General features: G+C 39.8%; 1 protein-coding gene across 1 annotated transcript; it reads right to left on the reverse strand.

The window, feature by feature from the left end:
* Positions 1 to 17,255, reverse strand: ADAT1 (adenosine deaminase tRNA specific 1). Its single transcript, XM_066327340.1, is given in 11 exon segments — positions 1 to 215; positions 4,787 to 4,851; positions 4,853 to 4,874; positions 6,399 to 6,498; positions 8,984 to 9,129; positions 10,804 to 11,422; positions 12,937 to 13,064; positions 13,862 to 13,916; positions 15,627 to 15,695; positions 16,479 to 16,670; positions 16,966 to 17,255. Coding segments are annotated over 10 exon segments (1,506 nt in total). The 5' UTR covers positions 16,648 to 16,670; positions 16,966 to 17,255; the 3' UTR covers positions 1 to 82.
* Between the last annotated feature and the right edge of the window lie 30 nt (positions 17,256 to 17,285).

The following is a 17,285-nucleotide window of genomic DNA, read 5'->3' on the forward strand; positions in this document are numbered from 1 at the left end:
TGTCTTTTTCTGGCCCTTGAACTGCAGAGGTATCTGCTGTGGACCAGAGTTTATTCCTGGATTCACATAGTCAAATGAATTCTTAGGTGAAGTGCAGGTATTCCTTGGCATTCTTGACCCAACCCAGCAGAGCTTGGCTACGAAGCACTCTCCAGGCTTCTTGATAATTTAATGCAGCTTCCTTGTAGTCACAGTAGGTTTTTAGAGTCTTCATCCTGACAAAAAACGCGCAAAAATGGAAACAATTCTATGATCCTATTGATTATGAGGTTGCAAAATGAAAAAAGAAATCAAACACCTAAGAACCTGATGATCTCCTATGAACTCTTCCATGCTACTTAGTGAAATTCTCTTCTAGGCAGACCTGGAGACGTCCAGGCTCTAAAGCTAGACATTGTCATCAATCTTACAAAAGGAAGCAAAACAGCTCTTCTAGCACTACAAATGTCTGTGTTCGACTGTGTGACCACAGGTTACAGAAAACTTCTACGACAGCAAAAACCGCTGAAGAAAAGCAGAAAAGGTGGCTAGAGTGCTTTGAATTGGGTGGAAGTAGCCTTACTTAGTGTGCTAGAAAACTGGCTTTAAGGGAAAAGGACAGAATGAACTGCATAGTTTTTGTGTTGGACAAGAAAAACTAACAGGAAAGAATGAGACAAAGGAGAAAATAATCTGTTTTTCTTTCCTTAAAGCAAAAGAGACTCATCAGCTTTGGTGTTATTCCTCTTCCTCAAGTAGTAACTATGCCCCACAACCTCAGCGGAACAATTGGTCACTGTGCTGAGTACATTATACCAGTAATTTTCAAAATAGAGAAATTCAGGTCTAGATTATCTGAACACAAGTGCCTCTAAGATAATCTCATCAAGACTTTTTTTCCTTTCCTTTTATTCCATTCCGAACTTCTTTTATCTTCCTTTGTCAAAGCATCTGTCAGCCACATGTGACATGCAATATTTATACATCAAACCCAATATGAAGGGAAGATCATGGTCAACATGACCTTCACCAAGAAAGAGGAAGAGCCAAACTACTACAGGAATCCTAATCTGTGAGGTCTGGGAACTACTGCACTAACTTCTGAAACAGGCTTTCATGTTCAAAGACAATTATGATCACCCTCCAAAAACCCCACAGCTCCACCATAACAGCAGACTATCAGAAGCTATGCTTGAGGCACTCAGCATTCTGCTATAAATTTATTTCTAAAACACTAAGGCATGCAAAGCAAGCCATATTAACTATCCTTCAAACCTTGTGCTCAGAAAGGTGCAGGAGTGGAGAACTTGTCTATGCCATTGCTGAATATGGGAGATACAGTCTCTTAAAAAACCTGCCCTGCATTCTTATTACAGCCAATTCATTTTGCTTTCTCCACCTCTCTCACATTAATCATACTCTTTGAAACTAACCTCTGAGCTGCTCTCAAAAGTCTCATGTAAGGGCCACACTAGAACTTTCTCCCACTTGTACAGTGGGTTGGCCACAGAACCACATTATGAGTACTGGATCTTGAACTGGAATCCTCCATATACTGTGAACTGAGCAGAAAGAAAGAATAATAGTACAATCTTCATTGTGATGGCTCCTGACTACAGTTTAAGAGAAAAGAGGATTAGTCATTCATTTGATAAGCCCAGCAAGAAAAAGGATGGGTTATTTTACAAAGTCTCCCTTAGATTCAGACAAAGGGCCATACAGCTAGCCACACCTTGAACAAACAGTGATGCCTGGAGACTCTCTACAGTGGATGCCACTGTATGACAAGAGAAGGTTTTCACTTCCTCATGTGGTGACTAAGGCATGTTTTTTTCCTAACAGCAGGGAATAAACCCCCGTAATGCAAAAAATCTCCTTTGCCACATCAAGTGATCTGCAAACAATACTGCAGAGGATTTTATGGACAATTCAGATTAGCAACAGCACAACATTGTCCAATGGTGTGTGACCATTCCTTTGGCACTGAGTATGGAAAACATGAAAAAAATGAAAGATGGAGTTATGCACCAGTAATTTCAAAATGATAACATATGAGAGGGAATCAACAGAAGAAAATTAGGTATGACAGGTGGTGGTAACAGGTAGTAAATAAACAACATCGGAGTCAGTCTAGCTAGAGAGAGGAGTGAGAATTTAAATAAAGCACAGAAGACAGATCATAAGCATTATCGCAAAGGAAGAAAGAAGGTGGGATAGCATAATACAGTACTATCTGGTTCTGGGTGAAGTAGCTCATGCCAGTCAAACACCACCTCCTTCTCAGTTTCATGTGAAAGCAAATAAACTAAATCCTGAAAAAAACCAAATTGATGAATGTCATGCTTAACATCTTAGAAAAGTTATACTATTATAAGTACCTAAATTTGCCTTTTAGAAGAGCCAGCAAAGTTCTGCCCCCAGTAGGCTGTCTACCTGTACCAATTTAACAGCACCCAGACAGATCCTCTGTGTGAAGAATGAATAAGAAAGTCATAAAAAAGCAGGAGAACCAGCTTTAGAGACACACACCCCCCAAAATAAAAGAAAAAAAAAAGAAAAAAAAAAAAAAAAGAAAAAAAGAAAACAACAACAACAAAAGAACATCAGAATCGGTTCCAAGTAAAGTCTTTAATTCCCCAGTTCCTAAGTCTGACAGCGGACAACAGTTAATGAAGGCAGCATTACATGAAGAATAACCCTTGTCCTCCTAATATACCCTACAACTACAAAACAAGCTGTTCAGCAAATCTGAAAGTACTACAGAATGAGCTTTCCTTGATGGACCAGAAGGATGGGAGGCAAGAAACACAGAAGTGGACTAGAAGAGTCAGGGAAGGAACTTAGGGTCAAAGTGGAAAAAGGAAACTGGATGACAGCACAGCTTTAGAGCCTACCATTTGTGTGAAGAGATAACAAGATACATTTGAATGCAAAGAAAATATAAAACTGGGCAACAGTTAAATACACAGAAGTTTAAAGAAGCAGTTTGAGAGTGTAAGATTTCTTATCTGAAGTTCGCTCAAACTCAGACTCCAAAGAGGGAAAGAAAAATCCAAACATCAGAATACCATGTAGAAAGGAAAAGCGAAGATGACAAAAATAGCAACACAAAGATATTTTTTATTTTGCCTTTTAAGTGGAGAAAAACGAAAAGACTTCAAAGGCAATCAGTTGCACAAGCTGAGTACCGAGCTAGCACCTCTACTGTATAGAGTTTGTGAAGCGTAAAAAAAAGGTCACATCTGTGAATCAGCTGGACTTGGTCAGGAGAAGCCCAGACAAAAAAACAGTAGAGGACAAAAATGTCAAAGGAAACGACAAAGCCAATGGTCTAGAAAAGCCCTGAGGTAAAGTGACTTTGTGCAAGCAGCATGCAATCATGAGTCACCTACCCAACAATGCACAAGTTCACAATCTGTTTTGAGGAAACTATGATGGCTATAAACGAGTGAGGGCAAACTCCCACCCAAAACAGGTTAAAAATTTTATATTTCAAACTGATTTAAGGACAAAGTATCCCTACTTATAGAATCAATCAGTTGAAAGCATCTCAACAACAGCATGGTCCGTGTTGACACTAAAACTCTGAAACAGTTATGAGACACTTCCATAAACACAGAAGGTAACTGCAATCTTTAATTCAACAAAACTCAAAAGCAAGCAAGATTCATTAGTCAAAGATCCAGGGTGCACTTACTTTGCCTAAGTTTGTTGCATTTACTGCCTTAGTACCATGAAAGGCTGAAATGGCCTATCTCACCTGTTTCCAGTCACATATGCCTCCTACTTCTTTGGCATGGGTTTTCTCTGTTTCAGATTTCCATTGGCCAGTTAAGTTTATTAGTCCGAGAGAAAACACAGAACACAAGGAAATTGTTTTCAGTCACATTACCTAGTTGAACTGGCTCACCACGAGATTGGAGAAGTGCTACTGATACAAGAGAGAAAACAGTAATCTACAGCCAGTAGCAGCAGAGAACTGCTGTAGGACCAACCCCATCAGCAGCTACATGCAGTTAAACGGGCTCAAGATTTGGGATAACTGCATCCTAAAGCTAGTGAAATTGTATCTGGAAGGAAGACTAAAATAAAATAAACCTCCACGGCTATGGATTGGAACCTTCTATGTCTCCCAGAATCTCTAAGCAAAGAGAATTAAGTTTCTATACATGTGAAACTACACTTTACTTTATAGTATACCACCAAATACATAATACTATGCCATACTGGATGATTACTGCAATTAAGTAAACCCAGTCTGATAAACCAGATTTGTTTTTAATAATGTGAAGGTAATTCCAATTATGGCTTCCACAGACAAAAGGTGCTTTATTTTCTTCCCAGAAGGTCTCCGTTTATGCAAGTATGCATACACTATACACTATCTCACCTTACTAGCTCTTACTCCATTGTATACTAAGATGAAAACTGATTTTAAACTAGATTTAAAAAAAAAAAAAAAAAAAAAAGGTATTTTACTTAAACTCTTACTTCTTGTGAATCAAAGAAGTGGAATTTGATAGAATTACTGAACACCAACTAGATGCCAATAACTTCATGGCAATCTTGGGATGCAGGGTTTGAATACCACCAAGGCAGAGAGCTGCAGGCAGCTGATCTAATAGCTCATGTTTTCTAAAAAGATACTACTTCCTCATCTTGTGTCTCTTTTCACATTTTCCTAGTATCAATGTTTAACAATGTACTTAGCTAAAATAAGATTCATGAGCAGATACTGTATCATCACAGTATTCTTCAGTTTCATTATGATAAATTCGCCCTTCTAAAAGTAATGATATGTCTTTACCGTAGAGTGTCTGGTAGATCCTCTTGTGAAATACTTGTCATCAGCTTTTGGAATGTATGAAAGAGTTTCCACTTTACAGATTTTGGATCTGATATAAAAAAATTAAAAATTAGAAATTCTGATGGAAAAAAAATAATAATTCACTTCCACCTTACAGATCACAGCAGTACACCCCAGCTAAACATTTTTGATAGAAAGCATTATGTTCACTTCTCAAAGAATGTAAAAACTTCTTTACCATTTAACTTTTCCTACCTCACTTAAGTTACCCACCTGCCTTTTCCCTTAGTTTTAAATGCTATATTGACAAAGAGCTGCGTTGCCCCCATTCTCCTAGGCAGCACTCACTAGTTGCAGAATGAAACTAGTCATCAGTTCAGAGCTGCAGTAAGGTTTAGAAGGAAGGACTATTCCAGGACAGATCAAACAAGCACAGGACTCCAAAGGCTTTTTCAACAGTTAAATTGTGTATTATTCAAAACAAATAAAGAAGGAGCAGAAATATCTGGAACAATGCTGATGTTTTCACAGTGGTGACAAGGACATATTCAGCAACAGCTTCAGGGCAGTTAAATACAAAGAAGCTCACCAAAACATAGAGTGAGTCAGTGGGAAATATCTTTCAAAGACACTATATACACCTGTCAGCTTTGAGCCCTGTTATTCCCCAAGGGGATGGCAACCAGAATCACTGTTTATAAAGTGTAGTTTGGTTTTGAATGGCCCAGCTGTATCCCCTATTTAATTATCTTTCCATACTGAGGCAATGACTGATTCAGCTCTCCAACAAGTGTAAGCTGATCTCTAGAAGCACTGAAAACAAAATCAATAATAAAAAAAATATTCCTATGTTGCCAACATGTATTTAAGAACATCAAAATGTATCATAGAATCTCCACAAGAATCATCAAGTCCAACTCCTGGCTCAGGAAAACCCCAATAATACCAGCATGTGCCTGAGAGCATTGTCCAAATGCTCCTTGAACTCGGCGCACTGTCACCACTGCTCTATGGAGCCTGTTCCAGCACCCGACCACCCTCTGGGTGAAGAACCTTTTCCTAATATTCAGCTTAAACCTCCTCTGACACAGCTCCAGCCATTCCTCGGGCCCTATCACTGGTGACAAGAGAGCAGAGAGCAGTGCCTGCACCTCTGTGTCACCTCACAAGGGAAGCTGTAGCCTGCTATGAAGTCTCCCCTGTCTCCGCTTCTCCAGGCTGAACAAACCAAGAGACCCCAGCTGCTCCTTGCAAGGCTTCCCCTCCAGAAAGGAAGGGAGGGGAAGCCTCCCTTCATCATCCTCATCGTCCTCTTTGGGCACTTACAGTTTTATCTTCTTCTGTATTCCTGTGCCCAGAACTGCCCCCGGGAGGTGAGGCCACATCAGTGCAGAGCAGAACAATTCCCTCCTTCACCTCGCCAGCAATGCTTTCATTATTCCAACTGCCCTCTCTCCTTTACACAGCGACTCTTCCTTTTCCCCTGCTCTCTACCTTTCCCCCTTCTTCACTACTCTCTAGATCTCCTCCTGCTCTGACAACATCACATGAGCTGACAAAGGCATGTATGCTAAAAAATAAAATGTGTCTAGATATTACAATACTCTCACACCTGCTCTGATGGCTCCCAATCCACTTCTTTGTTGTCCCCTGGCGGAAGCCATCTGAGGTGACATCAAGAGGTTGCTCAGGGACCGCACTCCAACTGATAGCTGTAGAAGAAATTGTTATGAACAAAGGAAGATGCTTGCTCTTATCACAAAAGCAGAACCTAACAGTTCCTTTCGTTTTATTTGCTCACGAGCTTTGTTGCCCTGATTTCAGCCTTCTGATTCTTGTTTACATATTTCTACTGCAGTTTCTCACGCATTCAACATTAACAAAGTAGATTGTTTTCTCATCCCTCTCTGTGATGGACTGCTGGTTTGACCACTGGGGCCAGAAAGGTGTTCCTCTCATCTCCCAGACCTTGATCACATTCCAAATCCTATTTAAACCCCAAATCATAATAAACTTCCTTTTTCGCTCCTCACTTCAACCTGACATGAGTGTCATTCTTTCATGTCGTGAACAGCAACATTGCTTCCCAAAATAATTCTAACTAGAAAGAGGCCCATGGTTTTCTACAGTCAGAATTCCAGTATCTAAAAGAATGTTTAATTTAAAAATATGAACACACACACATAGAGCTTTCATCTTAATTAACCACCATTTAACAATCCATGCTTCTAAACATCTGGCCTTCAGCTTTGTAATTATCCATTTCTTAGGGGGATTCTACTTTCTTTTTTGCATTCTATCCGGACAATGCATGAAGAAATTTCCAAGTTAGATGGCTTATTTTCACATCAGGCTGTGAAATATTGCCCTAAACTAATTGCACCAGTCACTCTATGTTTTCCTTCTTAATTTATTGTCTGCTATTATTTTATTGTGTACTCTAAGTAGTTTCATGTTTGATGACTGACATACACCAAATATTTGCAGACTTTACTTGAAAAATATTATTAGTTAGTAGTCAAATAAAAATAATTTATTCTAAGAGATAGCAAGTACCAATAGCCTTAAACTCTACCCCAAGTCTGAGAACTTTGTAATCATCTCAGCCTGTAAACTTCTTAATGCTGAAACTCTGCATACAATACCTTACAATTTCTAAGTAATGAGCAAAGCATCAGCAGTATGTCAACAGAAACTGACATGACCGATCTGTCCCTCCCTAGCGTAACAGCAGGTTCCTCAACTTCTACTACCAAGAGACAGCTTCGGTTTACTAAACTCTCCTTCTTCTCTGTCTTCCTAACAGGCAAAACAGTTGCACATGCATTCGCTCTAAAGACCATCTTGTTATTCAAGATGCTCAAAGACTGCTTATGCTACTCACCTTTGTATTACAAATCAGCTGTATGCTGCAAGTGTTGTACCCTGCTAAGTGCCAACTGTACTTACAGTGATTCAAGTATAATGGTGTATCACTCTACTAAATTACAATCCTGTGTATTTGAAATATTGAAATGTATTTATGAAATGTGAAATGTAATTGAAACATGAAATAACATTAGATAAGTATGACTGGTATTAAATCCTCCCCATGTGAAATATCTAAAAATCACCTGGTTAGAGGATGTCCATTTCTGACAAGCAGACACAAAATAACTTAAAAATTAAAACATTTTCCATTCTTTCACTTTTTCGTAATTATCTCAAACTTCAAAGCACTAAACTGAACAGATATTTTCTTTAAAATAACAGTTGAAATGTTCCTATCAAGCATCTTTTAATACTCTGTGTAATAGCCCTAGATTTTGGGTTTATTCTGATTTTTACTCCTTCAAGAAACAAACTACCTGACATCAAAAAAAGTGTGCTAAGGCATCATTCATCTTTTTTTAACAGAATTACCTGAGAAGTGTACAGGAGGAAATACACATACTGAATTTAGTCACAGCTGCTTTCAGGCCTTTTTTGCTAACTCAACTGACACTGTTTTTCAATGATGAAATTTGTTTCTTATCTCACAAAATTAAAGTATTTTCCTTCCTGGCACTTGTTAGCTCTATTGTAATAGAAAAACTCCCACTTCTGGCTCAGACAGAAAATTATACAAGAGCAGAAGGTAGCCATGTCCAAGTTAAAGAAACTTCTTAGCCATACATATAGAGTGGCAGTTGCTTTTTTTTTTTCCAAATGAGACCATGTTGCTAAATCACATTGAGACCGCCACCATAAGTCACCACCACAACAAAAAAGGTCGTGCCCAAAATTTCCATTAATACAACTTTTACATTATACTAATCTGTATTCTTTCCTCATTCACAGATCTTTGGTGCAATTACAAACATAACTCAGCATAGCAAGTCTTTTTTTCATTACCAAGGAGAATGTAGAACTAACTGAAACAAAGTCTTCTGTTTTCTTCTTGTACTCAACTTTTGTTTCCCCTGATTATTTCCTGTGTTTAGATTATAAATTCTTAATGACATCAACCAAGTGTTTATTCAGTCTGAAAACTCCCTACTGGAAACTAGAGGCTGAGACAAATATTATTAAGTCATGACCTGAAAAGAAATTCTTGCTTTTCATACTTTGCTGCTAGTATATTGGCAAGGAATGATGTTCCATTCCAAACAACCAACCCCACCTCATTTTTATTCAGACTTTTGCACACAGTTATGCAACTAGCCCAACTTAGCTCACCTGCACTGCAAGGAACAAGTTTTGTTTTGCTGTTAGTTTGAACTTCCTGAATTGCCTGACGGCTATGTTCAAATTGAAGATCTGATTGCAGCAGTTGAACCTCTTGAGTGAAAAAACCATCTGGTAAAGATGAGATGTGCTGACACCTAAAGTAAACACAGAAAAATGCAAGTGATTTTCAGTATGTTCTTCCTAAAAAAGATCATTTTGCACAATTTCCCTTCGTTATCTAAAAAACATTTCTTTTACATTAAAACAGAATTGAATATGGGTTATATAGGTAAGACAAGGAGGTCTGGAAGCATTTTTCCCTTCAGAAAAACATTTATTTAAAAAAACCCCAAAGCCACATTAGTTTATTAGAACCTTGTCCTAATAAACTGGCTTTTAAAAAGGTCTAGTTAAAAGCTATTATAATCAATTAAGTATGCAGGACAAAAACTGCAATATACTTCTGCAATCACAAAGAACAATAAAAATCAGCAAGCATTTACATAGTTACATGGATGTAACTGAGATTAAAGAAGCAGATGAATTTTTACCACCATGGAAATGCATATAAGCTTTGCCTCTCCAATGTAAAACAACTGTCTTCTTCCAACTGACCAGTACAAGCTGTCACATACTATGTGTCCTGAACACTTCGGTAATAAGAAAACAACTGAGGTGGGAGGGGACCTCTTGCAGGTCATCTAGTCCAAGCACTCCTCCTTCAGTTGGGCAACCTACAGCCACCTGCTCAGAACAGCGTCCAGATCGCTTTTGAATAACTCAAAGATGGGAGAGTCCACAATCTCTCAGGGCAACCTCTAACAGTACTCCACCACCCTCACAGTAAACAAGTGTTTCCTGATGTTCCAAGGGAACTTCCCGTGCTTCAGTTTGCGCTATTGCCTCTTGTCCTATCACCAATACCAGTGCAAACAGCCTGGCTCCATTTTCTCTGCCACCCTCCTTCAGGTACGTACACAAATTGCTAAGATGCCGACAAGCTTTCTCTTCTCCAGGCTAAGTAGTCCCAGCTCTCCTCACATGAGAGATGCTAAAAATTCATTATGCATCTTTGAGGCCCTTTGCTGGCCTCTCTCCAGTATGTCCACATCCCTCTTATACTGACAGAAACAGAACTAGACACAGCCCTTCAGATGTGGCCTCACCAGTGTCAGTCCAGGGGAAGGGTCATCTCCCTAGACCTGCTGCAATACTTTGCCTACAGTGGCCCAGGACACCATTAGCCTTCTTTGTTGCTAGAGCACACTACTGGCTCATTTTCAACTAAGCAGGAACCCTTAGTCCTTTTCTGTGAAGCTCCTTTCCAACTAGGCAGCCCCCAGAGTACAACAGTGCATGGGACTTCCTTCCCGGGTGCAGGTTTTCACTTCCCCTTGCTGAACTTCATGAAGTTCCTACTTTTTTTCCAGCCTGCTGAGGTCACTCAGGATGCCAGCATCATGCCCTGGCCAACCAGCCACTCCTTAGTCTTGCATCTTCAGCAAACTGCCTGGGCATACAGTCTGCACCATCATCCAGATGATTGTTTAATGAAGGTATTTAATAAGTTTGGACCTAATACTTATCCCTGGAGTACACAGCTACTTACACCTTTAACTACTTTGCCCAGTGATCATCACCTTCTGGGCCCAGTCATTCAGATAGCTTTCAATCCACATGTCTGCTCATCCAGCTCACACCTGAACAGATTCTCCATCAGGATCTTACAAGACACATTATCAAAAGCTTACTAAAGTTCTATTATTTCCATGACACTCATCTTCCAAAGCCCACTGTCTCCATACGCACCATCTGAGGAGAGCACTTACCTTTCAATAACTGCTCTCCGCATAGCTTCTTGGCTATATGGACACTTGCCCACTATAACTGCTGACAGATACACTGGATACTGCAAAAAATGCATCAGAAGAGCTCCTTGACACCCTAACACATTCCAGCGAGCCAGTTTATCACTGCAGGACATAGAGCATGTTCTGTCTCCTCGACCTGGCTTCACTCGTAATAATCCCACACAGTGGTACCCCAGCCCAGGTATTCGGGCATCATCCAGCTCTCCAGGTACACATTTTGCTCCAGTTCTGTGAACATCTACTACCTTTGGTCTCACTAAGCCCATCTCCTTATCAGCTGTTTGCATCTCTGCAGAACATTCACAGATCTTTTGATTTGTGTTGTCTCCTTGTTCCACAGATTCATGGTGAATAGCCAGGTCTTCAGGGATTATGGAAAAACAACCACCATCATCAGTTTTCATTCTCTTGATTACATAATTGCTTTCCATCTTCTCCGATTTCCTTTTATCTTCTGGACACAAGTGATTATGGTTACTTCTACATTCTGCTGTTTGTCCAGCTGCATGACCTCCAGTCACTGGCATAGAAAACTGGTTCTCTGGTTCACTAACTGGAAAAATAGAAGCATCTCCACCTGAAACAAAAGAAATAATGTAAAACTGGCTAAAAAATCATCTTGTAACTGGAACACATCATACCAGCAACACTACAACTACTAGTAACTTTCACAGATCTGAACTCATGAAAAATTATAAACTATGAGAACACATTTTTGAAACATTGTCCTGTGCAACACGGAATCAAATCTCCCTGAAATCTGAGGCAACATATGCTTCAAGTTTTGCATTCTTTCTAAGATATAATCAAGGAAGGAAAATTTACAACCTATAAAGTAAAAGGTAACAAAGGCATTTGACAAACTACAAGCAGTGCTGAGGACTCACAGGAAAACCTGATCTAATCAAACAACAAGAACCTCAAAAGAATAATGAAAGAATGACCTGTCACGTACGGGTGAGAATTTTAACCTGTATCACTGAAACAAGCTCAGAACCAAAATTCTGAAGCTCGGTTCAAAGCAAAGCAAGCCTGACAGCCCTGCATCTGATCTATGTGAGAAATTTATCACAATGTGAGAAAAAGAAAGTAATTAAATTATTCTAACTAATAAATTTTAAGATATAATTTCCATTCTCAAATGTACTAATGAAGAAAAATAATATTGCATATTCCAGCAAAGTACTCAAAATCATGAAAATGTACGAGCAACTAACCCACTCTATGAGGTATTGATGAGGCATATTTTGCTCTGAAACAGACTAGCAGTTGAAGAACGCACCAGTGAGAGAGTATGGTAACATCAAGATGCCTGATATGTTGGTAGACCAAGGCTGCATTTCTTCATTCTGTCACTAGATTTTCATCTTTGTGGTGCTGTTTTTTTTTGAAACACACAAAAAAGGTTTTCCATGACAGAAGTTTTATTACATTCCCTAAGAAGCTTTGTGTTGGGGAGCTAGTGATGTGTCATGAACAGGGCTTTTTCTCCTGTTTTTCAGGAGTCTGGTTTTGGTTTGTTGGGGAGCTTTGTGTGAGTCAGTGTTAGCTCTCATCCGTTTTTCTTTTTTGCTTGGCTTTGGGCTTCTTGTTTGCTTGCTGGTTTGGAGTTTTTCTGGTGTTGATTTGGGTTTTTTCTTTGTTTGCTTCACAGGGTTGGAGGTGGTTGTGGTTGGGTGTGGGGTATCTTTTGTTTGATTGTTTTTAGGAATGGCGGTAAATGCAGTATATTTTAATAGAATTACAATCCAAGGACATAATGTTTGGAGCAAAGCAACTAGGCAATATGATAGGACCTCTGACAAGTGTATTATTTTCTGGAAAGGAAAATAATAGCTATTATTGTTTAAAGTGAAACATTCCACTATATAACAAGAAGTATATCAGACTTACTGAGTTCTCCTGAATCACATTCAGTGAGATAAAATGCCAAATCTATCTGTGGAGGACCAGTCATCCTCAGGCATGTATCAGTAACATGAATTACTGCCTCACACTCAACCCAGACCAAAGAGAGACTAAAGAAAGACAAGGGGCAGAAAAGATTCTGTAAGTGGGAGCAATGTACTTGGTTAACTCCAGCATACTTACATGGGGTATGACTGGAGAAGAAAATAAATATGATATTTGGTTTGAGTTTCCATTTCCCAGTTTCAGTTCCTGGACTAAAGATACACTGTTGATGGGAAGCTGCAAGCCACAGCTGATGAAGAAGATACCTGTCAGGCAGAAAGTTTTCATGAAACACTGATTTCATTTTTGATGCATGAGAAAACAACAAAACTTAGATGCCCTCTAGTGCCTGCTCTTTCCTGATGGGAGCCTATCAGGAGCCAATCAGGTATGCTTTTACAGAGAGATGGCATCCAACATATCACTGGATATAATAAACATATAAACATATCACTGGAACTTTAATAACAGACCTCGAAGAGTTGGATCCAGTGGAGTTAATGTTAACCATCTCTAACTGAACAGACAAGGTCCTCACTGCATATGTTTTTACCAATTCTGCAACTCATCTGATTCAATGAGACTCAGTTCAGTGGCATCAAATTGCAAGAAACGTACTCGTTTCTGCAGAATTACTATCCTCCTGGCTCAGTTCCCTGAACCAGTTTATCCCAGGTAAACAAGAGGACTGCTGTGCAGGGAAAAAGCAAAAATTCTATCCTTGACTAGCAGTGATCAGATCTGCATTGATGTTACATGAAATCAGATCCTAATTCTTCATAGAGAGGCTCCACAAGAACAAGGAAAAAGCAAGCTTTTGTGAAAAGGCCTTAACACTACCTAGAAGTATAAAAATTAGGCTAAAATCCTGCTGACAACAGGAAAAATGAGCATTGCCCACACAGAAATAACGCAGTGATTCACTACATTAAAATATATGAAGGAATAAAATTTGGCTATTTCAGCAAGAGGTCCAGACACTTTGTAGCACAACAAACTCAGGTGTTATTCACTGAGTAACAGCACTGTTACAGCACTGAGTAAAACTTCATTCATGCCTCACCTCTGGAAGCTCCTCTTGGCCACAATTTCAGCATGGCTGTCATTCAGAATGTCTCCTAAAGCAAAACCCAAATGAGAATACTAAATCGTTACTAAAAAGAAGACAAAGCAAATATTACATATGACAGTTTTCCATATTTGTTAGTATCTGAAGGTTTACTGTTGCTTTTAGAGTATTGCAAGATATTTAAACTTCCTATCACCACAAAAGGAGGTCAACAGTCTACACAAATTAAGGATAAAAATACTCAGTCTGCAGCAAATCAGAGACTTGACTGAATACCAAATTTTAACTCTTTTGATACTGGAAACCCTTTGAGTTGAATAAACACTACCATTCTTCAACATCTTCCTGACTTTTGTTTTCAAGGGTAAATCTTGATATTCTCAAAACACATTCTGCCAGAACATTTCAAGTGTTTGTTAGGCTTTTGGTTGAAGTTTCTTTTTCAACTATGCCCTACAATTTAAACTATTTTTCCTGCAAATAATTCTGATATTTACTAAGTTTGCACATCTCATCTTCAGCTTTCCTACACTATCTGCCTGTCAGGGTATGTAAAGGAAAGAGGAGCTATAGATCATCTTTTTTTTTTTCAGAGGTAAAGGCCAAGTGATAGAAATCCTCTTTAACAGTTCTAAAAGTTTAGAAGTGATCTAACAGATAACCATTAACATGACATACCACCAAGTTAAAAATGTTATCATAAGAGGAGAATATTTTCTAAATTTGAGATCACTGAAGACAAACAAAAACACAAAATAAACTAGTGTTACTTTTTCCTAGTCAATTTTTCCAGTTAGAGCTTTAATATCTAATCTAGATTGTAAATGGTACACCGGTTTTACCCTAATTCTCCTAAACCAGTCAGAAAAATGTCTGTATTAAAACTCTTCTGAGATGGCCAAATCACAAGAAACGTCCAAAAAATCTAAGATACAGAATCTAGTTTCTTCTCTTTTGCTTCACTAATTAACGTCAAAATGAAGGACATTATAGAGAACATGAAATAGCCTAAACCAGATACAGGCAAAACCCTTTCTCATATTTCAGTCTAGTTCTCCTCTGAAGTCTAAAGAGGGTAGAAAGCCCTGTATCTACATACGCATGAACACTTTTCCCCCTTTCCTCACTTTTCAGCATTCATCATTACTATGGCTTCTTCCCTGTCCTAGCAGAGGAGACAGATACATCATGAATTAAAAAAAGGACACACAGAGCAAGGGAAGTCTCCTACAATACGTACTAAGAAATGGTACTTGTGAGAAGCCACGTATCTATCCCATACATTTATTGTACCACACTTAAAACTGTCTAGCAGTAATATGCAGTAAGGAAGGAAGCATGCAGTGAGGAAACAAAACCTGTTAGTACCTTCCTGCTGGTTAGTATCAGCAGTGGTACCTCTCATATCAGACCGCAACAAAATTAGACTGCAACAGGTAACCAAAGCACAATCATTTTCCTTATGTTTTGTTTTGCTTTTAGTTATGAAGTCTTTGAGTATGCAGACTCAGGGTTTAAACTACACACTTCCAGATACGAGAAGTTAATTCACCTTTGGCAGCAAGCAACCAAACCATGGCAGCCATTGTGGCTGCCTAAGCTGTTCTCTCATTGGTGACAGAAGGTCTACCTTACACTTCTGGCTTCAATCCAGAACAAGTCTGAGCAGAATGCCTTGGACATTTTCATTGATTCTGTGACACCAGCAAGAAAGGAGGTAGCATAAGTAGTTTGTTCTTGAATTTTACACCATACTTACCAGTTTTTCTCATTTTGTTTTGACCAATACATTTTGTTCCAGTTCCCATAGCAACAACTTCCTTAGTTACTGAAAAAGAAACAACATTAGCTGAAAAAACTATCACCTCAAACTATTGCCAGAAGCATTGCTCTCATAGTCTTTCTGGCAAGACAACACACAGAACACTGAGTAAAAGGGAATGTACAGAGAGGCAGACCATGCAACCTTACAGAAAGGAAACAGAATCAGATCAAGAATGGAATTACAGCAGTCAGAAGCACCGGTGCTAGGAAGTCTATGACCACATAGGAAGAAGGCTAATACAGGCTTGATATGCTGGACAGCACACAGAAGACACAGCCATAGTGTTCCTCAGGCACATAAGAAATAATAAATATGGGATACAAGCTGCCTCACAACACTGAAGTGCCACTAAGGGAAAAGATTATGACAAACTAACACAAACACAAAACATAGTAACACAACTTGTGTTAGGAGAGCAAACCTTTCTAGGACTCTATCAAATTAAACACGTCTTTTCAAGAGTTTCTAATATGAATTCAGGTCCTGCCTAGGATTTCACCATATACTGAACAGCCAAATTAAGGTTTCATTGTCACGTTTACAGTCTGGGAAGAACAGCATTTCATTAAAACCACCTCTTTCCAGACAGAAGTTGAGAATCACAACAATTGCAAAGTTCACAATCAAGAAGAGTAAAGAATTTGGGTGGAGACTGAAACGGAATAGGAAGGGGTGTATGCTTTTTTAAAAGGCATTTAAAAAAAAAAAGGAAATAAAAAGAAAGCATCAAGAACCTTCTCTGCCCCTCCCTTCTCTCCCACCTCTATCCCCAAAACTCATTCTTACCCTGCAAGTTTCCTGGACTACCAAAAGCCTCTCTTTGGGCTGCCGATTCCACTTTGACAACAGCTGCCAGGGAAGTCCATTCTCTGTTTGGATCTGGTTTCCCCTGCTTAGGAAGTCTGGTCCTATAATGCAGGTAACACAGCCCAGCAATTTCATCAGCTGACCACATGGCTCTTGATTCAAGTTCAGGTTCTACATAGAATTGGATTCCATCACAACACTTCAGTAACAACCCCCATCTCTTCAAACCCTACCGTCTTGTTCTGCATGACACTTTCCTGCACCACGTTTCAATAACAACGACCTAACCGCATCATGCCTTTCAGGACTACTTCTAGGAAGTAACTTTTTCCAAATCGTAAGAAATAAGAAAAGTGCTAGAATCCTTAAGTGCAGCAGCAGGTGAGGGTTTTCCCAAGGCTCTCAGTTGTGCAGCAACCAACCACATGCATCACGGCGCCGTCCCCGTGCGGTCTCTGGAGCTCACCTGAGGCGCCTGGCACGACCTGCCTCCTTTCGAGGCCTCCCTCTTGCCGAGAGACCAGAGGCAGTCCACGCTCCAAGGGCGCTGCCGCCGCGCTCGGGCGCACCTCCCGCCACCCCGGGCGCAGTCCCTGCACGCCCCTCCCTTCCCGCCGGGACACCGCCACCGCTGCTCCCCGCCAGGACGGGCGGCGGCAACCAAACCACCAGGGCCGCGCCGCTCGCAGAGCGTCCCAGTGCCCGCGCACGCGCAGCCGCTTTTTGCGAGCCTCAGCCGCCGGGCGCGGCAGCTCTTGCGCACGCGCACAAAGACTCAGAGACGGG

This window comes from Sylvia atricapilla, chromosome 12, assembly GCF_009819655.1.
Source record: "Sylvia atricapilla isolate bSylAtr1 chromosome 12, bSylAtr1.pri, whole genome shotgun sequence".
NCBI lineage: Eukaryota > Metazoa > Chordata > Aves > Passeriformes > Sylviidae > Sylvia > Sylvia atricapilla.